Here is a 25,202-nt window from a genome sequence, read left to right on the forward strand (position 1 = left end):
AATTCTGATTTAAAGCAAAAAAAATAATTTCGCATTAGTGTATTTTCCCTTTCACTATTTTAATAAGGCAGTCACTTATGGATCAATTTTATCCAGTCCCTTTGTTTTATGATACATTATTACACAATGCTTTGCTCAGGCATGGCAACCCAGTGAATACTTATCTATGAAAAATCTGGAAATGCACAAAATAGGCATTTTGCTTTGATTGATTCAACCAGTTTAAATTCTGTGCACTAGTTTAAGGACTTTAAATGCTTCTTTCATTCTGAAGAGTCTTTCTTTCTAATGAAATAATTATATAGGGTTGTTTTGATGAGGTATGGCCTAATTTCTGGAGTGTATCAAAAAGAAAAGTGGACAAAAATTCCTTTGAATTTCTGGGATCTTAAGACATTTTGATCTTTTAATATTCTAGCTCAAGGGAGATGTATGTTCAGTGGGAAGACTAATTATGATGATGATGATCTAAGATTTACTGATAATGTGGCCTGGGACTGAATGTATTCCTATTCATCCGGTTTCCCTTTCTGAATATTTAAAGCATCTTCATTTATGAATACCATAAAATGTACCAAGCTTGTGATGCTGCTGCAGGCCACCTTTAAGTGCTTTTTTTCTGCTGTAGTACTCAGTGTCACTTCATTACTAATGGTTCTGCAAATAGGATTTTTGGATAAGTATAATATATTTCTGCGGGACACAGGTGGTGCTGTGGGTTAAAGCCTCAGCGCCTAGGACTTGCTGATCGAAAGGTCGGCGGTTCGAATCCCTGCTGCGGGGTGCGCTCCCGCTGCTCGGTCCCAGCGCCTGCCAACCTAGCAGTTCGAAAGCGCCTCCGGGTGCAAGTAGATAAATAGGGACCGCTTACCAGCGGGAAGGTAAACGGCGTTTCCGTGTGCAGCTCTGGCTCGCCAGAGCAGCGATGTCACACTGGCCATGTGACCCGGAAGTGTCTCCGGACAGCGCTGGCCCCTGGCCTCTTAAGTGAGATGGGCGCACAACCCCAGAGTCTGTAAAGACTGGCCCGTACGGGCAGGGGTACCTTTACCTTTACCTTTTATAATATATTTCTGACATGGTGATCTCTGGTGTTCTAGTGTGAGAGGAAGAACTATCCCGGGACAGCATATTCACAAAAAAGGAAAGGAAAGCAGATACTGCAGAGGAAAATTTTTCCATACACATAAATAGGAATTGCACTGGGTCCAGTGGCAGCTCCTAACAGGAAGTTGGGTATTGCTTTTCTGAAAGTTCTGAAGTACCAAAATTGCCAAGACATTTTGCTACCTGAGGCAATCTAGCCAACATACATAGTACCCAAGCATGACTTGTCTGCACATGGAAGAAAAACTTACCAGCACCTCTGCCTGTTTGCCCTTTAATGATAACAAAATCAGCTACCTAAGGTGACTACCTCACTCTTCCTAATGAAAGGGCCAGCCCTGAAAATGACTCTTCTAGTTTCTTCAGTTATATTTTTCTCTTCTAGTTTTGTCAACAATCAGTGCCACAATCTGGTTTGTAAACTTGCCTGTTTTTGTTTTCTTGTTTAGCTGCACAGAGTGAAGAGACGACATGTGCATTTAGGGACCAGTACCAAAATGATCATGGAATTAGCGAAAGTCGAATTTCTCAAGAGAATGGTACAGTTTTGTGTATGAAAGGCAACACCTGCTATGGTCTGTGGGAGAAAACACGTGAAGGAGAGATCCATCTTGTGAAACAAGGTAACATTCAACAATAATGGCATTCAGCAATAATGACAACAAACATAACTTAATCTACTTGTCACAAAGGTCTTAATATTCAGAGGCAGGTAGCAGTTTTTTTGTAAAACTTTTAGACATGTATCTTCTCATAAACCACAGAGCCTAGGGCCTGCCGATCAGAAGGTCGGCGGTTTGAATCCCTGTGACGGGGTGAGCTCCCATTGTTCGGTCCCAGCTCCTGCCAACCTAGCAGTTTGAAAGCACGTCAAAGTGCAAGTAGATAAATAGGTACCACTCCAGTGGGAAGGTAAACGGTGTTTCCGTGCGCTGCTCTGGTTTCGCCAGAAGCGGCTTAGTCATGCTGGCCACATGACCCGGAAAAACTGTCTGCGGGCAAATGCCGGGGCTCCCTTGGCCAGTAAAGCGAGATGAGCGCCGCAAATCCCAGAGTCGTCCGTGACTGGACCTAAAGTTCAGGGGTACCTTAGCCTTTACCTTAATACCTCCGCGAACGTCCGCCCTATCGACCGTCCATTTTGGCGAACATCCGTGGCAAACCCAGAAGTACCGGAACGGGATACTTCCAGGTTTGCCGCTTGCGCACATGCGCAGAGCGGCGCTTTGTCGAGAATCCCATTCATTGAGTGTCCAGGGCTCTGGAACGGATCCCTGACTCAAAATAAGGTACCCCTGTACTGCCTTCTGATCACAAAGGAATCTACAAACAAATGTCCCTCATTTTGAAGAACAGCTGAGTGCAGACATAACTCTTCTCAGTTCTCTGCTGCCACAAAGGCCAGGACTGGGCTTAATTTACAGGAGAATATATTTCATTTGAACATTAGGAGAAACTTATTGAACAGTTCAACAGTGGGATCAATTACTTAGAGGAGTGGTGAGTTCTCCCTCACTAGAGTTCTTCAAGCAAAGGTTGGCTAGCCATATATTGAAGATGCTCTAGTTCTGGGACTCTTGAATTGAGCAGGGGGTTGGACAGATGGTCTATGACACACCCCGAAAAAAGCTCTGATTCTCTTAATTGTATGACTCCTGACTCCTTCCCAGTTCATTGTTGCACCCCCCTCTCCTCCTCAAGCTAAAGCTAACTACAGTTCCATCTTCAGTGGTGTTAAGATGCCCATAGTTATCAGCAAATTTGCAAAGCTGCTTCTATCCATTGTTGCAAATGGTGGTTAGCATTAATGTAAGTTAATGGTCAATGGTCAAATTGAAAAGGTGGGGAGGATACTCACTTGGGAAAGCCGTGTGCATGTCCATAGGGCATTCCCAATAGCTTAATCATTATTAGGCTTCTGGGCAACATTACAATTATGCCAAGCCACAATTTTTTCAAGCATACTTTATAGAAATTTTTAATACATGGCAATCTAAAGTTTGATATGCTAGTGATTATAGAGCTGCTAAGTAGAAATAGATAAAACACTACAAATTACCAGAAAGCAAAAACAAGGTCATAGTGCTTATGTTTAATGAAAATAGTAATAGGTAATAGCAATGAATTAGAAGTGAGCATAGAGGATAGTCTCTAACATAACACTGAGCAGTCTTGGATGATTAATAAGGATGATTAAATGAATAAGCCATACAAAAGAAGGAAGTTCCATTACTGATCATTAAGGGCCCCAGACTCTGAACTTCCATTTTGTTTTTTAAAAAATAAGTCTCTATCCCACTCAGAAGGAAAGTTATGAAGCAAAATATGTAATTAGACCCTAAAACTACATACAGCAATGAAAAAAAGAAGTTTTTTGGGAGTAGGGGACGGGAACATGCAAAAGTGGTATAAATACATAGTACCTCCCTTAAAAGCTGAAATGTTAGATGCAGGTTCATCAACTAAATCAAAGTATGATATTTAAACAACCAACATAACCAGAAGTTGTTGGAAACCTGAAGGCAAAATGCCAGGATAATGCGAACTCGCTTACACAGTTGGGAATGCTTCACCTGTGGTTTGTTTCAGAGGTCAACAGTTCAGGAGTCTTGATAAATTTTAGCCACACTATTTTGCTCACTGTCTTAGCTCAGGACGAATCACTGCATACTTTAATTGAATACTGTGCTCTGTCCACTTCCTGCATGCCAGACATGATGACCCCTGCAATTGTATGTGTAATCTGTTGGTCTGGTGCGGTAGAGAAATGAATCAAGAACATGCATTAGTTTCAAAAAACATGCATCAGCCTCTGACTAACCCTTGAACACACACACGAACACACACACACCTGAAGTGGAATGAAAGGACTGGTATGCAGCTGATAATGTAAATGAGTCACAAATCAGTAAACCAATGAACAATTTGAAGACGCTATGGTGCATTTGATATTTTGCCAGGACCAGGTTGTTACGGTCATAAGACTGTTTAGTTTTGGGACACAGACAGTGGTTAAATTGTTGGAATGAAAAGAACCACCACAAATATGTTTGTGTAGGCTTTTATCTGCTTTAATACAACTTTTCTTACATGAAATTGAATCTGTTTTCAGCATTAAAGCATTAGTACAAAATGCACGTCTCAGTAGTGAAATCCACCCACATAAGAGAATGCAGTTAAATTGGCTAAAGAAAGTACCGTATTTTTTGCTCTATAAGACTCACTTTTTCCCTCCTAAAAAGTAAGGGGAAATGTGTGTGCATCTTATGGAGCGATTGCAGGCTGCGCAGCTATCACAGAAGCCAGAACAGCAAGAGGGCTGTTCTTGCTGTTCTGGCTTCTGAGATTCAGAATATTTTTTTTCTTGTTTTCCTCATCCAAAAACTAGGTGCTTCTTGTGGTCTGGTGCGTCTTATAGAGCGAAAAATACGGTACATAGTCCAAGTCACATAATACCCATTTAAGAAAAGGAGCATATATTTAAAAACAGAAGATGAAAGAAAAATGTCCTAATGTCAAAAAGTCATGGAGCTGCAAAAGACCCTACCCAAGGTCCCAGCAGGTGACACTTCTCTTAGGGAAAGGATTCAGAGCAGTGTTTCCCTGGTCTTAAAAGGCAGAGGGATTTTTCTAGGTGAGAGACAATCTAATAAGAGCATGAAGTTGAGGAGCAAAACATGTAAAAAGTTTCACAAGCTAAATAAATAGCCAAAAGAAATGCTGCTATTTGATTTACAACCTTTTTCTCCCTCCAGGATGCTGGTCTCATATAGGAGACCCTGAAGACTGTCACTCTGAGGAGTGCATCGTCACAACCACCCCTTCCTTGGTTCAGAATGGGACATATCGTTTCTGCTGCTGCAGTTCCAACTTGTGCAATCTCAACTTCACAGAGAATTTTCCACCAGCAGACCCTACCGATGGAACGCCTTTCAGTGAGTCAGAGTGCCTCAGGCTGTGTGATAATCATGATTTAAGAGCAACTGAGAAACCATTGCTACTAATAGACTCCACATGCAATTCACTGATGAGAACTTAAAGATTGAAATTAACTTTGTTTTTCTATTAGTATGTAAGCTATCTGTTGTATTATACAATGTTTCACCTTAAAAATAATTTAGGCTTCGCTTGTATATCCTTTACAACATTGTGGCAATATTATTTTGCCATGGTCTTATTCTCCATGCAGAGGGCCTATTTGCTCTTCCTCTTGCTTTGAAATAGCTCAAAATACCCTTTTTAGTCTTTTAACCTGTCTTGCAAGGTTGAGCTTGGTTCTGAGCTTTAGCCCTCCTGACCTTCTCCCTGAAAGTGTTGGCGTCTTCTTTATATCCTTCCTTTGTGATTTGCTTCTCCCATTATACATGCCCCTTTTAAATCTCAGCTCATCTAAAAGCTCCTTATGCAGCCACACTGGTTTCTTTAGATGCTTCCTACAGTACTTCTCTTCCTTGTTGGAATTGTTTAGATTATGCCTTCAATATTTCACCTTCAAGAAACTCCCAGCCATCATGAACTCTTTGCATATTTAAAAAAATGAGATCTCACCCTGTAGTTCCTGAAGCTGGCACAGTGGTTTTTTGTTTTTTTACGCCCTCCCCCACCTTCCACTCTAGCTTTGACTCTGCCCTGCATGATGGTTAGGGTGGCTTTGGAATACTTCAAACAACGGCATCTGTGAAGCTACTGCAAAGGAGAACACAAATCATAACCACAGCTGTACAGAATTGTATTAGGCATATGGAGGTTACATTTTGCATTGCAATGTTGTTTTTCCTACTTCTGTTGAGCTATAATTATGCTGAGACTGGGATCACACTCTGATAGAAAATATCTGGAATGGCAACACGACCCAAAGCTCTCTTTTACTTCCAGACTAACGGGAGATAACTGCCTATATATTTACAATCATTTATTTTCTATCTATCTCCAGTGCCCAGTATTTTTTGAATTGCAACATTGGAAGACAATTTAGACATTGCTCTGGCTTGTGTGTAGATGTCAAAATACATATAGTCCTGGAAAATAAGTAATGCTCCTAATTAGCTGCAAATGCTGTATATTAATGTAAGAGCATATGTTTTTAGACATCAACACAGAATTTAAATTTGTGGTATTTAATATAATCGGCACATAACCATTAATATTGTGTAGAAGGGATTATGTTTTTATAGTGAGAGAGCCTTAAAGCAACATAGGAGGAAATAATGGAAATTTATGTGGTATTGTGTGGTATTTAAACAACGTGATTTCAGAAACTGGGATGTTTGACAGCAAGAAAGGAATATTGTTCAATGTTCTATATGTATAAAATGAGGCTTCACAAGAAACCACAAAGAGGATAAATTATTTGCAGTAAGAATCTGAAATGGTCTTCTTTGGGTTCATATTCCCTGTTGCTATTTCATCTCATTGTTTTCATTATGATTTATATTGGAAGAAACTGATATTACTAACCAGTACTGAAGTGCAGGGCTAAACTGAACTTTCATCTTAAAAGAACAAAATAAATATTGCTCTCAATATCTGCTGGAAATTGATAGTTGTGGAGAGTTAAATGGTATACAAATCATGCAATTTGGACTTACTAATATTCCCTAACAGACAAATGCTGTGTAAGCATCCTGCAAGCCCCATACTGTAAGACTGTAAACATCTCAGAACAATAATTAGGCCATATATGCATTGTTAATGTTTTGCAAGATTGCTTTGCATACCAAGAGGAAATTTCTAATTCTGGAGCAGAATTGTTTCTTTACTAGTTAGATGATTTATGATCAGTAGCTGTGCTTGAGAAACAAAATTAACATACAGGAGTCTTAAGGTTGGAAGGCAGAAAGAAAAGTAGGTGGGAGACAAGAGGGGGGTCACCATAGTACTGGTGTTTCATTGGCTGAAGAGCAGCATGCTACTCTGTGACTGCCAGTTTTGCCTCTCTTTGTCCCCGGCTTGAAAAGCTACTGTGCTGTGATCTGCTTTCCTATGTGTTTTCCCTTGCCCTACCCCTCCTCCCCTTTCCCTCTCTCACTCCCAGGCTGTGGGAAAGAAAGAAACTAACAGGTCCCCCTGTTTTCCCTTCTAAACTTTCAGCATGCATTGTTGGATGCACTTGGGGTTTGTAAAAAAAAAGTTTAAGAAAAGAAAGTGTTGACTCCCTTTGTGCAGCACCTGGTCGGTCTCTTCTCCTATACTAGGTGGCAGCAGGCAATTGATATTATTCTTTCTCCTTTTAAAAAAGCTCTAACAGAACAAGGTGAGGTCATGGTACACTGCAGATCAAAGTTGCTCTCATGTCCCCCATCTTATTTTCCCTCTCTGGGCCTGCATGGCGTACAGAGACACTCCCGGAAAATGACATGGCCAGCATAATTGCAGGTTTGCTCTACAGCAGTGATGGCCAAACTTGGCCCTCCAGCTGTTTTGGGGCTACAACTCCCATCATCCCTAGCTAACAGGACCAGTGGTCAGGGATGATGGGAATTGTAGTCCCAAAACTGCTGGAGGGCCAAGTTTGGCCATCACTGCTCTGCAGCATGCCTGTATGACAATACTGCATTGCTGTCCTAAGAAATAAATAAATTGAAGGCGGGCATGTTCTCTTCAGGGCTGCTGTAGTAGTGAGGGATAAAATTTACTTCTCAGCTTTTCTTCTGCTTCCATCACTGCAGCTTCCAAGTCAGGAAGGGGGAGTGTGTTTTGAGTAGATAGATCCTGGCAAAGAAGGCTTTTTGCTGAAGGAGTAAACTAACAAAGATAAGCAGAGGGTTTTAAAAGCTTGCCTGCAGTTTGAAGAAACTTTTAAAAGTTCCCAAAGTTCATTTTGAAGTCCAAGCTTGGGGACTTTTGTTTGCTAGCATCTTGGCGAAAAACTACAATGTAAACCTTGTTTTAATGCATTGCTAGGACCATTCAGAGATTCAGTGTGCCATCTGGAAACCAATTAATGCATTGCAATATCCATTCCCTGTTATTTTGTCTTGGTTTATCTCTTGTGGTACATTCTCTAGTTTGCCAGAAGTTCTAAATAAACATTAGTGTTGTAGTTAGTTTACTGATACCATCTTATGAATAGCTAAGGACTGACTGTATTTCACGCTACTACAATTTCCCAAAGTTATGGGTACTGGTAGATGAGTTGAAGCAACAGCTGTGTAGACTTAAGACAGCCCTATTTCTGCCTCTGTTTACACCAGCGTAAAAAAATTGTATATTTTTCTCTTAACACAAAGATGGAATTCTAAAGGAAAGTTTCATACACTGATGGAAATTATGGCACTTGTCTGAGCCTGCTTCATGCTCACTGCATAGCTGGATTTTTAAAGGCTTATTCACATTGCACTGTAGCCAAACTAGTGTGTGATCTAAGGTAAGAAAACAGATTTCAATAAAATGTTTGGTATGAACTAAGGTGGTTCCAAATATTTTTCAGAATTTAAACTTGCAAACACAAGTTTAGCCAACAAATACTTCTGATTCACACATCACACATGATGGTTTTAACACCATGTGGAATGTTAGTTAATTATGATTTATACTGAAATCATTGCCTTCATGGCTAAAGGATCCTTGAGATCTTTCTCCTCATTGTTATCACTTTATTAGGTGGCGGTCCTTCCCTCTTCTGTTCCCCTAAAAATATACATAGGAATCCCTGTTACTTATTTGCTTACATTTTAAATCCATTTAAACTTCAGTTTATAGTAAAAAAACACAAAAAACCATTTCCCCCTATTGCTCCAGTAGCACCCATCCTAGCATAATAGTTAAAAAGTAAACTTGCTGAGCTTTGTATGCTTTGTGTTTGTACATACTTTGGAAATATGAACTTCAGCACTGGAGAAATGAATCTGCAATCTTCAAAGAATTAAGCCTGAAATTTTAATAATGAAAAAGCAAAATTTGCATAAAATGTTTAGTAAGCCAAGTTATGAATGAACCTAGTGTTCCCATATACAGCTACTTTATGTAAGTTGGCAAACAAGGCAGACCGTCTTGACTCTAGTTTCCCATTATGTCCAAACCAGAAAAGTATGGTTAACAGCTTGGGAGCACTCCAAAATATTAATTAAGCTGCAGTTTAAAGTTAGCTTAATATTGCGGCATGTTTCAAAGCTGTTAACTATCATTTCCTGGTTCAGGCGAAAAGGAAAACTATAGTCAAGGGAAAACTTACACAAAGGCAGGAGTCAAACAGTTGTGTATTGGGGGAATATATCTGGTTAATAAGTTGAGATCTGATTGTCTAAATGCTACTGGTGTAGTACAGCTTTTCTTCAGAGGCAAGCTGCTTTTAACAGCTAAAGGAGCAGCTTGTGTCTGAATTGCTCAACTTTGGCAGTAGTATGAGAGAGCAGCAAACTAGTTATCATCTCTAATTATGTTGCAGGCACTAACTTCACAGTACTCAGCAATCGTGCTCAACAAAGCATGCACAATTGTAGCTGATGTGCCAACTAATAGAAGAATGTCCCCCCCCCCCCCCCCCGGCAACAAGATGTCAGGATTAAACTGCAGGTGGAAAATGTAGTATTACAGCAACAGAAGTACTAGCCCAAAGAATGACTCCTGTGTCCCTATCGTAATTGAGTAACACATGCACATTTTATGATGAAAAAAACCCCCTGGAAAGGCCCCAAGAAGCATTTATTTACATTCTCCTGTCAATGACTTGAATACATTACCTCTCCATAGCTTCCACAATTTGAACATTTTCAGCCCCCCTAGAGATTATGCCTAACTAGTATTGTGTTGTACTATTCTTGGAATGCATCTTGTGTTTTTGCAAATAATATTTAAACATAAATAAAAGGCACATTGCTCAGTTGCTATAGAAACCAAGATCGTATTAGCAGACTATGAGCCATTTTGTTCGCTGTGTTTTCTCTTAGTGCTGGCTCAATGATGAGAAGTGAGATACTTGTTTTATGGTTCTTGGGTTTTTTTAAGAATAGGATTTTGGCTATTATTAGAAGATGAAAAAATCTTTCAAGATTGAGAATAAATGAATATTTGTATCAGACATTTTTAGGAATGGCTGGGTTCAATCATGTTGTGCATTCCAATATTAATCCAACCAAGTCAATATTTAAAAATTTACAGATTTGGTAAATGTTATTTTAAGCCTTACCTGAAATAATATGTCTAGATTATTTGAAATTCTCATACCACCATTCCATAAAATTGGTAGGTTGCATAGCTGACATAATTTAAGCAAAGTTTCATACAAGTTTTTATTTATTTATTTATTTGTATTATTCATACAAATAAACAATATTAGGTAGCAGATGTCTTAAGCCTGATAGTATATAGTTCAGTATGGAGAATGACCTGAAGGCTGTGAAAACTTCTGCACATACTGAATAGTCTTTAGGGCATTTTCCAGAGGTCTTTATGTTTACGATTAATACAAATAAATACAAAATACTTGTATAAAACTATAATAAGAACCATGTGGAAGACACAGAAAGACTGTGAAAACTGTTCAGGTTATGAAAACCAGAGGCACTTTTGCTTCATTTTTGTTTTGCAAGGCTAACAGTGTAACAGTTCATTTTTTACTTTTCACTGTCACTAAATTGCTATGTAAATTTGGGCAGTTTAAGAAGTGCATCTGTTAAAGGAAGCTAAAAATGCATCACCCGCATTTAACAATTGAAATGGAATTTTCTTTGAAACGTTTCTTCAGGACACCAATAAAAACTTTTCAAGGAAGAGGTAAAATGATAGCTTCTATATAAGTATCGTATGCTGTAAAAATACAGCACGTCGTTCGAGTGCAGTTGTTGCATAAGAAAATAACATGTGTCTAAGGGGTGCGATTGAAATATGATTCTTTTTCTTTTGTATGAAATAACGAGTGCAAGTGTGCTTGCCTATGAGTTAAATGATTTGGGGGGCAGGCCAGCTCTCTCCCCCCACCCCATATTTCTCAGGGAAAGCGTAAATTCACTAATCCGTAGACTACCTTTCTGAGCGAGGCTGTGAAAAAAGGAGGGAGCCCCAGCAGTTGCATTGTCTTGAAACCATCCTTTGCGGAAAACACAGCAGGGTTGTTCTTTCTTTGACACAGTAAAACCAGACAAAGGCTGAGTGTAGCAAGGAAGCAGACGGCACGCCTCCAGCCAGTGCCCCGGCCTGGCTCCAGGATTTGTAAACAGAAACATCCCAGGCTCCAATAAGGCAGACGGCGGCTCCCCGTCTGATCTGCATGCAGGAAGTGCCTGCTTGTACAAGTCTTGCCATCGCATATAAGCACCCATGAGCTGTTTAAATTTGCCAGAGCTGCCTTTCTGTGAACATGGGAGAAGCCAGGGTGTTTTAACTGCTTAGAGGAACACAGCATGCTTTATATGCAGCATTCTTAAATGTGAAAGACCATGCAGCCACGTGAAATGTTCAGAGATGCATGGGCGTATGTGTTTTAGTGGGGATCAAGCTTTATGTTCGGGGGGAGGGCAGAAGCGAGTTATCTGCAATGCAATCGGTCAGCTTGTTAAATATTTTTATTTATTTTCTTGATTACGGGGGCAGCTGCCTCCAACCCCCCCCCCCCCGCTACGCCCATGCAAAGGAATGTGTGTGTTTTCTCTTGGAGTATAAAAAATCCACATGCACTCAGATTTTAAGGAACGTTAACTTGATCAAGCAAACTACAGCTCAGCCTTTAAAATTCCAAATTTGTTGAACAAAAGAAAGCAACTTACAACAAAAAGGCAAAGTGTGGTACATTCAGTTCCTTAGTATAACAAATTACATAAATCTTATCAGCGTTCAAATCATGCATATAGAGGTGGTGCTTTTTTTAAAGTAGCAGTACTTGCAGATTTCCTTCTGGCTAACTTTGGTGCCCGTATCCAGGAGGAGAGCTGCAACTATTTAAGAAAGCCCATCTGTCTTAAGTGCCTGTGTGCCTCAAAGTTCCATCACGTGGCTTGCCTTGCCTTTTCTCACTACTCTTTCAGCAGGAAAGATGTAGCTCAATGTTTACGTCTCTGGAGGACAGGTCAGCTGGAAGGAAGAAGCTTAGCTTGAAGCCTCCAGGCTTCCCCAAGACTAGTGGTAAAGCACTGTCTGACTATGGAAAATGATTGATTGATCTTGCCGTCATGGAAAGGAGACAGTTGCTGCTGGCTTGGTAATTTGCTTCTTCCGTGCTCATTAACTATTTGAGGCCACTTCACATTGCAGTGCTTAATTTTGAGAGGTGCTATGGATAAAATCTGCAGCTGTGCAAGCAAGCAGGTATCCTTATCGTTAGATAAGAGGAAATTGGGTATTATTACTCCAGGAGTAAAAGGCGCACTATGTATGCTCTGAGCTGCCATCTTTATTTGCTACTTCATGTGTTTTGTAGCCATTCTACCTGTAAGAGCACAGTTATCAGCTGCTCTCAGATTTTATACAAGCCTCTCAAGATAAAGGGACCCCTGACCATTAGGTCCAGTCGTGGCCGACTCTGGGGTTACGGCACTCATCTCGCTTTATTGGCCGAGGGAGCCAGCATACAGCTTCCGGGTCATGTGGTCAGCATGACTAAGCCACTTCTGGCAAACCAGAGCAGGGCACGGAAGCGCTGTTTACCTTCCTGCCAGAGCGGTACCTATTTATCTACTTGCACTTTGATGTCCTTTCGAACTGCTAGGTTGGCAGGAGCAGGGACCGAGCAACAGGAGCTCACCCCGTCGCGGGGATTCAAACCGCCGACCTTCTGATCGGCAAGTCCTAGGCTCTGTGGTTTAATCCACAGCGCCACCCGCGTACAGTATTATACTACAAACTCTTCTTCCCAAGCAGTTGCATCACCAGGAAATTTCATTACTTAGACTTAGACTTAGGCTTAGAGCTAGGAAAAGGCTGCTTTGATAATGAATAGTGTTTTTCACCTTCTGGCATGTGCCCAGCAGTAGGCAGATTCTGTGACTGAAAACCAAAACAAGAGAACTTGCTGCCACAATTTTTAAAAGAAGTTACAGCATTTTGAATCTTGGGTCAATTTCAAATGAGCATTTCCCCCTCTGTAGAATAAGGCAAAATCTACACAAATTGTACAGGAAACACCTAAGAGCAGGAATCTTAACACCTTGCTTGGAAAAATCTTCATAGATGTTACATTTTGATCGTGATTATTTTGCAGTGAGAAAAGTTGTTCTGGAATAGGTCATTTGTACTTGAAGCAACACCCTTCTTAATATATTAGGGTAAACTTAATTTTGCTGACCATATTTTCAGCCGTATGATATAACTATTAGTTCAAAATAATGCAAATAAAGTTCAGTGTTAAATCAAGCAGTGCCACAAAACACTTTACAACAGGATTACAGTAAATTTGGTATAGTATAACGTATTGTCTTTGTATCCAAATATCTATAGTTCCTTAAAGAATATGAGACTACTGCATGAGATCAAGGCATAATGCTAAAACAAGAATTAATGTTACGACAGTGAACTGGCACATGCCTTGGGCTTGCACATTCCCCACTAACCCTTCCCCTTCTCTCCTTTGTACACAAAGAGAGGAAGCCTGAGAACGTCAATTTACTGCTTGGAACAAACAGTAGCTTCCCATAATAAAGTGTGACAGAAATTGGAGTTTGTTCCAAACAGCAAACAGAATCTAAGGTTTCTAGACACTAACCCAACGATAACCCTAGTGGTGCCCTCCAGATCTTGCTGGACATCAGTTCCCATCTGTCCCAGCCAGCATGACCAATGTGGTTTGTGTTTACTCTCCAAACTAGAATTGCAAACATGGTTTGAAGCCGTTTTGTCATTCTGGTTTGCTGGGGGAAGCGCAGACCATAGCTTGCTGGTTCCAAGTCTGTTGGCAAACCAGTTGAAGCAGAGCGTGAAAGAAGAGAAGAGCATGAGTGTGAGGCTCCTGTAGCACCAAAGCATGATTTAGCATTACATGTGAATCATTTCAGTATGATTTCTGTAGCTCCATGTGTGAGAGTAACAACTTTTTTGTAGACATGGTAGTAACCTTTCCTGAAGACGCACAAAGTTGCAGCTGCTATACCATATTTTTCGCTCTATAAGACGCACCAGACCACAAGACGCACCTAGTTTTAGGAGAAAGAAAACAAGAAAAAAAAATATTCTGAATCTCAGAACAGCAAGAGGGATCGCTGCGCAGCGAAAGCAGCAATCCCTCTTGCTGTTTTGGCTTCTGGGATAGCTGCGCAGCCTGCATTCGCTCCATAAGATGCACACACATTTCCCCTTACTTTTTAGGAGGGAAAAAGTGAGTCTTGTAGAGCAAAAAATACGGTATTAGCTAAACCCGTTGAAATGAAAGTGTGAGAAACAAGAAAATACCTCACAGTGTGTAAGCATTTCAAATAATTTAGTGAGTCTGTTTTTTCCGGCATCTCAATTTATTGTATTGCATATAGTCCTCTTCTGCTTAATAATAGACTGCACTTAATTAAAAATAGCTGCAATTAGCTTGGATTATAGTGAGAAGAAGTGCCACCAGGTGTCCCAGAATGCAACTATAATCTGACTTTGGAAGAAGCTCAGTCATAAGTATGGGGTAATGGTTTGAGAAACTGGATTTAATTAAACTAAATGTTGTACTGCTTAGCATTATTAAAACGGTGATAAACTGGTACCTCTTTGTATGTGAATACTCTTCATTTTGATTGAAATCTGGTTTAATAAAACATGACACAGAAGCAAATGAAGTCTTAGGGTGAAGCTCAGATGTTCCAAATCCAGATAGCCTCCCTAGTTTTGTCAAAATGATTAGATTGCGGAGGAGCCCGTACACACACACACTTGCATTCGAAGAGCCAACAAGGCAGTACAGAAACAAAACATATGGTTTTGGATCTGGCCATAGCTTTGCCCAAGAGGCCTGATCCTGAAGCTAGTGTAGCAAAAGCAAAAGTAGGGCTTCCTAGCACCATTTTGGGCTGCTCTGCCCCTGGGATACCGGGAACAAATTCAACATGAGTGTGATGGGACGATGAGCTGCTTGTGCGTAAAATGCAAGTCCCTCAGAGTTTGATCAGGTTTTCAAACCTCTGCCTGTGACGGAGCCCCTCCAGCATGGCTGCGTCAATCACTAGTAGAATCCGAAAGTGGCTGCTTTCGGAAACGTTTCCAACATAAAAGCTCCTTAACGGAAACACGTCGTCTGGCCTCTCGGCGTGACAGTTTCCGTCGAGGTGTGGGTGTCCCTATAGGAGGTCCTGAGACCTCCCCACTGGTTTCGCTTGAAGCGTCTCTGAGCCATCCCTCCGACTCACTTTCCCTTGGAGTTCTTGCTCGCCCTCTACTGGTTCCCTCTTCCGCTGCTACTGCTCTCTCAACCTCAGGGAGCCTTTGCACCTGCGGCGCTTTAGATGTCAGTTCCCTGACATCCACCTCCCCTCCAGGGCCCCCTTCACCCCCTCCCGTCTCCTCTCCTACTGGCGGTGAGGAGGTAAAACCCCTGAAAGAACCTCCCTCATCTTCCGACGTCGCGAACACTTCCTTCCACTTGTTGCTGTTCCTACTCTCTAGGTACTCTTCGTCATCAGAGTCCACTCCATCTTCCAACTCCGACTCCGCGAACCCTTCCATTTCCTCTTCCTCATCGGTGGTGCCGAAATACTCCCTCCTAAACCTTGCTATAGGCTGAGGTTTCCTCGGGAACCTTTGGTGGAACGTTTCTGTTAAAACCTCGTCATTGACTTCCTCTGCACTTACCCAGGTGTTTTCTGACTCCGGTTCCCCTTCCCACGCCACCAAATACTCCACCTGATTACCCTTCCACCTGGAATCGAGGATTTCCGCTACATGGTTGCGGCGTTCCCTCTCTTCCAAGGCTGGTCCCCTGACGTGCTCCCCTTCACGTCCCCCCCTGTATGGTGACAGTAACGACCTGTGGAACACTGGGTGCAATTTCATGTGGTTGGGTAATCGGAGTTTGAAAGCTACCGGGTTGACCTGCTGAATCACCTCAAAGGGTCCCAATCTTCTGGGCCTCAGTTTCTTACAACCCCCTTTGAACGGCAACCCTTGGGTTGACAACCACACTTGATCCCCCACCCTTATGGTTTCACCTTCCCTTCTGTTCTTGTCTGCCTGCTTCTTATATTGTGCCTTGGCCCTTTCTAAGTTGAGCTGGAGCTGCTGATGGATGGCTTCCATCTCTTCTACAAAATGTTCAGCCGCTGGAACGCTCCATCTCTCCCCTCCTTCCCCTGGAAATGCCCTGGGGTGACACCCGTAATTAGCCAAAAAGGGACTCATCCCTGTGGACACATTCTCCGCATTATTGTAGGCAAATTCTGCCAACGCCAACTTTTCGACCCAATCGTTCTCTCTGTCATTGACATAACACCTAAGATATTGTTGAAGAATGCCATTTGCCCTTTCCGCCTGCCCGTTGGTTTCAGGGTGCCGGGCAGTTGAAAAATTAACTTCCACGTGTAGCAAGCTCATGAGCTTCCTCCAGAACCTGGAAGTAAATTGTTTGCCTCGATCTGAGATCACCCTCGAGGGAGCCCCGTGCAACCTAAAGATATGTTCCACAAACAACTTCGCCGTTTCTTCCGCTGTGACTGCATGTGAGCATGCTACAAAATGGCACATCTTAGTTAACAGGTCTACTACTACCATGATGGCTGTTTTCCCCTTGGACCTTGGCAGATCCGTCATAAAATCTATTGATATCGCTTCCCAAGGCCGTTCTGGTGTGGGTAAAGGTTCTAATAACCCTGCCGGCGCCCTTCTTTCCCCTTTGGCTCGCTGACATTGGTCACACCCTCTTACATACTCCCTTACATCTTCCCTCACCTTAGGCCACCAAAATTCCCTGGTAACCAACCACATGGTTTTGTGTTGCCCAAAATGTCCCGCCGTGGGGCTATCATGCAACTGCTTGAGTACTCTCCCCCTCAATTCACCTTCGGGTATATACAGTGCTCCTTTGTAATACAATGCCCCATTTCTTTCCTCAAAACCTCCGGGGCTCTCGCCCTCCCCCCTGAGACCTCTGAGCTTATCCTGGGCATATTCATCATTTTCCGTTTCCTCCACCAGTTCCCGTTGCCCCACCAGCGCCGCCCCACACACCCAGCGGTCCTCCGGGATGACATGTCTCTCTTCGATCACCTCCTCCCCTTCCCAATATTCTGGTTTGCGTGAGAGCGCATCCGCCCTGACGTTTTCTGGGCCTGGCACATAACAAATCTCAAAGTTAAATTTGGAGAATTCCTGTGCCCATCTCACTTGTCGTTGGTTGAGCACTCGAGCTGTTCTCCAATACTCTAAATTTTTGTGGTCGGTGCACACTTGCACCTTGTGTGTGCCCCAATTAATAAATGTCTCCACCTCCGGAATGCTTCGTGAATGGCAAGTAGTTCCCTGTCATACACCGTGTAATTCCTCTCGGACTTATTCAGTTTCCGCGAGAAGAATGCACACGGTCTCCACTCCGACGCACTCCTCCCCGGTTGAAGAAGGACCGCCCCTATAGCCCGATCGGATGCATCTGTTTCCACTCTCATGGGTTTTTGTAAATCCACATGCAGAAGTTGTTCTTCCGAGGCGAAAGCCCTTTTCAGTTCTTCAAAGGCTCGATCCGCCTCCACCGTCCAAACAAATTTCTTCTTGCTGCTGAGGCAGTCGGTGATGGGCGCCGTCAAGTGGGCAAAGTTCTTGATGAACTTCCGATAAAAGTTCCCAAACCCCAAGAATCTTTGCACGTCCTTCTTGGTCTTCGGTGTCTTCCATTCCAGTACCGCTTGAACCTTGCCTGGATCCATGGCCAATCCCTTGTCTGACAAGCGGTACCCCAGGAATTCCACCTCCTTGGTATGAAACTGGCACTTCTCCAGTTTCACCCACAGCTGGTTGGCTTGCAGCCTGCCCAACACTTCTCGAACGTCCCTCACATGCTGTTCCTCATCTTCCGAATACACCAACACGTCGTCTAAAAAGGCCACACAGTTCTTGTAGAGCAAAGGTCCCAGAACGTGGTTTATAAAAGCTTGAAAACAGGCGGAGCCCCCTTGTAGACCGAAGGGCATAACGAGGTATTCAAAGGCTCCCAAAGGGGTAAACATGGTGGTCTTCCATTCATCTCCCTTCCTTATGCGTATCAGATTGTACGCCCCCCGCAGGTCCAGTTTTGTAAAAATCTTTCCCTTCCTTACTCTGGTCAAAATGTCGTCAATTCGGGGCATAGGGAAAGCCAGGGGCTCCGACACTGCATTGAGGGCCCTAAAGTCACACACCAGTCTCGGTTTGTCTGTGTTCTTTTTGTCCACAAAAAACACTGGGCTGCCCCCCACCGCTCGGGACTCTCTGATGAAACCTCGCTTCAAGTTTTTGTCAATGAACTCCCTCAGCTCCTGCATCTCCCTGTCTGACATGGCGTACAGCTTGCCTACTGGGAGTTGGGCCCCTGGGAGTAGGTTGATTTGACAGTCAAAGGGTCTATGCGGTGGCAGTTTGTCTGCTTCCCTTTCGCTGAATACGTTGCTCAGATCTGCGTATTGCGGGGGCACCTTCCCTTTGCCCATCACTTCCATCCCCGCTAGGGTGACTCTGTCTCCTCCCGAGACCTTCCCCTCCTTGCAGTGTTCTAGGCAATGCGCTGACCCAAAGGAGACCACCCTCTGATGCCAGCCCACTAGCGGATCGTGTAGCGCCAGCCAGCTCATCCCCAAAATGATGGGCGCTCCTCCCAGGATGGCCACATTAAACGCTATCTGTTCGGTGTGCCTTGCCACTCTCATTATCATCGGGACAGTCTGTTGGCTAACTTCTCCCCCCAACAGCTCTCTGCCGTCAATCGTAGTCACCTGCAAGGGGTTACTTAAAGGGATGGTCTGTATCTGGTGCTCAGCTGCAAACTCCTTACTCATGAAATTACAGGAGCTGCCTGAATCCAAAAGCGCCTTGACCTTTAGTGGGTGTCCGTTTGGCAGTTCTAGTAACACCTCTATCACTAAAGCAGGTCTGGGAGGTTCTGGCATGGGCACTTTCATTGCTCTTTGGCCTGGCTGCTGTGCCCCGACGGTGGCAGCCAGGCGTTGGCTTTTACTTGCTCCTTGCTTTCCTCTTCCTTTCCCCCAACAGCTCCTGCCATCCCTTGCCATTCCTTTCTTTGTGGGCAGACTCTGGCAAAGTGCCCTGGCTGTTGGCAGAGATAACATCTCTTGGCGCTCTTTCCCTCCTTCTTCCGCCCTTCACTGGGATTTGAAACTGCGCGCGCCCGCGCTGTTCCAACTTCCATCGGCTCTGCCGGCGGGAAAGATGGCTCTGGAATGTCTGGAATGCGGAACTCCCTCCAACGGTCTCCTTTCCCTTCCCGCCTTTCCAAAGCCCTCGCCTCCTGGCGCGCTCCTATGGCCAGCGCAGATTTGGTTAATTGGTCCATAGACTCCGCCCTGGGCCCCCGGGAAAGCTCATCTTTGACGGTTGAAGAAAGCCCCTCTTCGAAAAGCATTTGGATGGGCTCCGCCGATAGGTCCCACCCCAATTTATGAATCAGCATAGTAAATTCAGTCCAGTACTCACGGACAGATCTGCTTCCTTGCTGGCAAGCCATTAACTGCCTTCGCACCACCCCCTGCTCAATATCGCTGGAAAACATCAGGTCCATGGCACGAAAAAACTTCCTCGTGTCCTTTAAGATCTCATTATTCGCTGCCATCAGGGGTCTAACCCAATCTTTCGCCCCGGATTCGAGATGGCCAATCACATACGCCACTCGCGATTCCTCGTCGGGGAAGTCATCAAACTGCAAGTTTAGAGCGTATTGCATCTCTGTTCTAAAGGCATGATAGTTCCTGGGATCCCCCCCGAATTTCTGCACCAATCCTGGTACCTTTCTGGCGAGCGGGGTGGTTTTCTCCTTTCCCTTTTCTGCATCCTGAGCCCTCCTCTCCTCAAGCCTCGCCGTTTGCAGCGCCAACTGGATCTCCAACGCTCTGTACCTTTCTTCCAGGCTTGGACCCCCTCCAGCTGCTCCTGCACCCCCGGTTCCGGCTGGGTTGCTCATGATGCTTCTCTCTGCACAAGCTGGCTTTCGGTGACTTTCGGATTGCTGTGATGGGACGATGAGCTGCTTGTGCGTAAAATGCAAGTCCCTCAGAGTTTGATCAGGTTTTCAAACCTCTGCCTGTGACGGAGCCCCTCCAGCATGGCTGCGTCAATCACTAGTAGAATCCGAAAGTGGCTGCTTTCGGAAACGTTTCCAACATAAAAGCTCCTTAACGGAAACACGTCGTCTGGCCTCTCGGCGTGACAGTTTCCGTCGAGGTGTGGGTGTCCCTATAGGAGGTCCTGAGACCTCCCCACTGGTTTCGCTTGAAGCGTCTCTGAGCCATCCCTCCGACTCACTTTCCCTTGGAGTTCTTGCTCGCCCTCTACTGGTTCCCTCTTCCGCTGCTACTGCTCTCTCAACCTCAGGGAGCCTTTGCACCTGCGGCGCTTTAGATGTCAGTTCCCTGACAATGAGCTTCTAACGAAAGGACTTGGAAACTCAGTCTAAACCATTGTCGTTTATCAAAGAAGTAGCCACTTAGGTTGCTATGCAACACTCATCTGACGCAAAATATACACCATCACTTTGCTTTTTTCAACATCCTTTTGTTGGTAATATCTCAAAACCATTTCCAGAACTTGCAGTCACAGCCTGTCAGATAACTCCCTTTTTCCTGTGGTACTTCTGTTGTATTCAAAATTAATCCTTCAGTACAACAAGGTACTTATTTCACTCACAGTAGAGCTATAAACACTCTCAGTGCTTTTACATGTACATCTCTGTGTTTAAGAAAACAATAAAAATAATTTCATGCCCCAGGTAGTTATGAATATGACCCCAAATTGCTCCTTATGACTTCCAATTCTGATTCTTTAATTCTACGAAATTGCACAGGGTTAGTTTTATTCCACATGTCATTTCAGACAAGGGGTTTGGGGTTATTGTTTCCTATCCTGCCTTTTTAATTTTATCGCTTCAACCTATCCTGCTATCTTTCTCCCTCCATGCCTTTATTGTCCAGCTGAGATTTAAAAAAATCTCATCACTTTTCCCCTGGGCTGGTGGGTGACAAGTAGAACTAGTATCAAATGTAGACTTCCTTCTTGGCCGCACAAAAACTCACTCATGTTGATTTATATCCCGTCCAACCGAAGGCAGAGATTCACTGATAGACAGAACAGGGGTTGCCAACCTTTTTGGGCCACTGGGTACATTTGGAGTTTACAAAAAGTGCCAAGGAAGCCATTGACAAAATGGCTGGGTTGAAGTGGGGGTGTGGCGTAACGGAAAACGACTGCCATATCTAAAAGAGCAGAAAAAGTGTCAGGACCACAAAATGGTGGAGGGATGCTTCTCTCCACCAGCTGCGTAGGAGAAAAGGTACCTGCTTCAACCACCACTACAATAATTCACAGATAGAGTGCATCTTCTCTGCTCAGAGCAGGAGGTTGTTGTTTTTTGGCAGGGGGAGATGTGTACAGTTCTGGCACCCCTTGATGCGTGAGCAGTGGCGAAGTTGCATGCTCTGGCACCGGGATGGAAAGCAGGCGGGGGCATGGCTGGCGTGCATCCCAGGGACGTGGCTCATGTCCCAGGAGCGTGGTGTGCATCCTGGGGGTGTGGTGTGCCACGCGGTGGGGGTGCACAGCACGTGTCAGGGCAGCCGCGATGGTGCCCCCCTCCCTGATGCTGCTGGGGCGGTGCGCTCCCCCCCCCACGTTACTCCGCCAGTGTGGGTGAGTATGTGTGCAAACAGAACTAAGCAGGAACAGCAAGCAGTTTTTCATCCATTGTAGATTTATGAGGAGCTATTTGCTTAAAGCTTATACTGGAACGGGTGGCGCTGTGGGTTAAACCACAGAGCCTAGGACTTGCTGATCAGAAGGTTGGCGGTTCGAATCCCCGCAACAGGGTGAGCTCCCATTGCTCAGTCCCTGCTCCTGCCAACCTAGCAGTTCAAAAGCACGTCAAAGTGCAAGTAGATAAATAGGTACCGCTCCAGCGGGAAGGCGTTTCCATGCGCTGCTCTGGTTCGCCAGAAGTGGCTTGGTCATGCTGGCCACATGCTGTACACCGGCTCCCTCAGCCAATAAAGCGAGATGAGTGCCGCAGCCCCAGAGTTGGTCATGACTGGATCTAATTACCTTTACCTATACTGGAACACGTGAGCACAGTGTGGGCCCTGCATGCCCCCCCCCGAACAATATGTAGTAGAACACTATGCATGTAATACATTGTAGAAGAAGTAATGCAGCGCTTGCAAGCGGGCTAGTTGATTCCCCCCCCTTGACATTTGTTAAACACTAATCAATAGTTTACGTTGGCTGTAATTTATTTAATCACTCATTTAAAAATCTGAAGGAAAATCACAGTTGAAATATTAAGGGAGCAGATGCATAGTACTCTGCATTTAGTTTAAAGGTATGATAATGATAGCAATAAACTATATTACTGGGGGTGGGGAGGCCTGGGCTCAATACTCCAAAATGCAGCAGAGGAGATGGATAGAGCATCCATGAAATTATTTTATTTTATTTTTGCTATATATGCTTGTAGAAGTAATACATTTGGGGTTTAGGTGCTGGAAGGGCTTCAAGATTTCTGATGAAGTTTTATTTCTGCAGGGAAGTGGCTAAAAAGAGGAAGGGCAGGAGGCCTCCAGAACTCTTTAATAGCATACTTTATTGCCATGATCAAGACTATGAACCAAGGATGTTAGGGGAGAAGATTATGTACAGTACAGTATGTAGCACAGCAATTAAGGTAACAGGAGTTTAAAATTTGAGGCCTGTTGGGTAATCTGCCTCTGCCATAGTTCAAATAGGACAGCACATTTGATACAGTCTCTTGTTCTGCTATAGCTGTCAACGTTTCCCTTTTTTAAAGGGAAATTCCCTTATTCCGAATAGAATTCCTTGCAAGAAAAGGGAAAAATTGACAGCTATGTGGAGTGGCAACCCTACTTGTAAAATTGCTGCCGCTGAATAATTGCTGGATTGGCATGGCACAGTGGTGAAGAAATGCAAACTTCCTGCATAGACAAGAGAAAATGACTCCTTATCACTTTATGAATATTGACTCGCTATACAGTACAGTGGTACCTCGGGTTAAGTACTTAATTCGTTCCGGAGGTCCGTACTTAACCTGAAACTGTTCTTAACCTGAAGCACACCACTTTAGCTAATGGGGCCTGCTGCTGCCGCGCCGCCAGAGCACGATTTCTGTTCTCATCCTGAAGCAAAGTGCTTAACCTGAAGCACTATTTCTGGGTTAGCGGAGTCTGTAACCTGAAGCGTATGTAACCTGAGGTACCACTGTATAATATTTGTACTGGTCGGTCACACTGCAACAACAGTCTCAGCTGCTAGAAGACAGTGCAAGAGGTACACTCAACTGAGCCAAGACTCAGAAGCAGGATCCCAAAGGGGCTCTTTGGAAGGCCTATACACTGCCGTGGCTGGATTTCTCCCTGGCGATGAGGAAAGCCTTTTCTGGCAGGGGTGTTTTAAGTGTGTGTGAGAGAGAGAGAGAGAGAGAGAGAGAGGGGGGGGGGGAGAGGGTGGGTTTTGGAAAGAGATCATTGTCCTTTGGGTGCAAGAGGAAATGGGGTGGGTGAGGGGGTAAGGTATTTAACAACCCTTCTGTAGGTTCAGAACCTGAAGAATAAAGAAGACGTTGTGGTCTTCTTGTTGTTTAGTTGTTTAGTCGTGTCCAACTCTTTGTGACCCTCTGGACCAGAGCACGCCAGGCACTCCTGTCTTCCACTGCCTCCTGCAGTTTGGTCAAACTCATGTTCGTAGCTTTGAGAACACCGTCCCACCATCTCGTCCTCTGTCGTCCCCTTCTCCTTGTGCCCTCCATCTTTCCCAACATCAGGGTCTTTTCCAGGGAGTCTTCTCTTCTCATGAAGTGGCCAAAGTATTGGAGCCTCAGCTTCAGGATCTGTCCTTCCAGTGAGCACTCAGGGCTGATTTCCTTCAGAATGGAGAGGTTTGATCTTCTTGTAGTCCATGGGACTCTCAAGAGTCTCCTCCAGCTAGTGAGGGGGAATTGAGGCAGGCAGGGTGGAGCTATTGTCCTGGAGAAAGAAACCCTGGTGGAGGGAAACAAAGGCGGCAGAACGAACATAATATTTCATATACACGTTTATCTAAACTAATAATTGTAAGCAGTATTCTAGAACATGCTGTAAATAAAAATAAACCTGCTTCATTATAATCGCAGTCATAATAAACTAACATGGAAACAAAATTCTTTTGCATTAGGGATTTTAGCCCGAATGATTATTCTACCTTGAGCATCTTAACGTACTAACAACGTACTTGCAACTGCAGTACAAAAACAACTAGAATTAAACTAAACACAAAGCTTCTATTGGTCATTTTCTCAACTACTTTATTAGTTCTGAATCAGAAATAAAATTGCAATGAAAAGATCAGTTAGTTTTATTCTGTAACTAGAAAATCATCTTATTGCTGCAGAATCTTGGACAAAGGCAGGATTAGAACTGATTTTAAACTTCATTTTTCCCCTCTAAATCATAATCTGAATTTACTAGGAAACATTCTTAAAGCCCAATATACTATAAGTTTCTTCCTTTGTGAGGTTCTAACAAATAGGAAGACACAAATAGCCTTACAGTGTGCCTAATCCAAGCATAATTCAAACCAAGTTAACAACTAGGAGCATTGTTTTACAGATCAGCTTTATACCAGTGTGTTATTTTATGTGAAGGTCATCCAGCTAGAGACTGGCTGTGGACTTTGTTTAACCCCTGAAATAATTTCCAATTACTGCCCTGTGACCAGGAGGAGAAGTCTGTTATGTAGTGTAGTTTCACCCTGGGCCAACAGGGGGATACTGTATATAGTTTTCACTCAGGTCTGTAGATAGTTTTCACTCAGGTCCGCAGCAGTTATTTTAGGCGGGAACTCTGGGCTGTGGTTGTTACAATGTTGACAGCCGGCTGCCTATAAAAGCAGGCCGGCTGAGCTGTTTGCAGTCAGTTCTATTCCAGCTTACAAAATAAAGAGCTACTTGAAGAAATCGCTGTGCCGGCTGCTATGTCAACCCACAACTTAATACTGGCGACGAAGGTGGGATGGATGGA

At 43.8% G+C, this 25,202-nt stretch overlaps 1 protein-coding gene across 1 annotated transcript in view; it reads left to right on the top strand.

Moving 5' to 3' along the window:
* BMPR2 (bone morphogenetic protein receptor type 2) overlaps nt 1-25,202 on the top strand; it is a 91,330-nt gene that overhangs the window by 36,758 nt on the left and 29,370 nt on the right. The window contains exons 2-3 of the mRNA XM_081911965.1: nt 1,557-1,730; nt 4,863-5,042. Of these exons, the coding sequence (XP_081768091.1) occupies nt 1,557-1,730; nt 4,863-5,042 (354 nt within the window). The remainder of the gene's footprint in view (nt 1-1,556; nt 1,731-4,862; nt 5,043-25,202) is intronic.

This window comes from Podarcis melisellensis, assembly GCF_964234715.1.
Source record: "Podarcis melisellensis genome assembly, chromosome: 1".
NCBI classification, from domain to species: Eukaryota; Metazoa; Chordata; class Lepidosauria; order Squamata; family Lacertidae; genus Podarcis; species Podarcis melisellensis.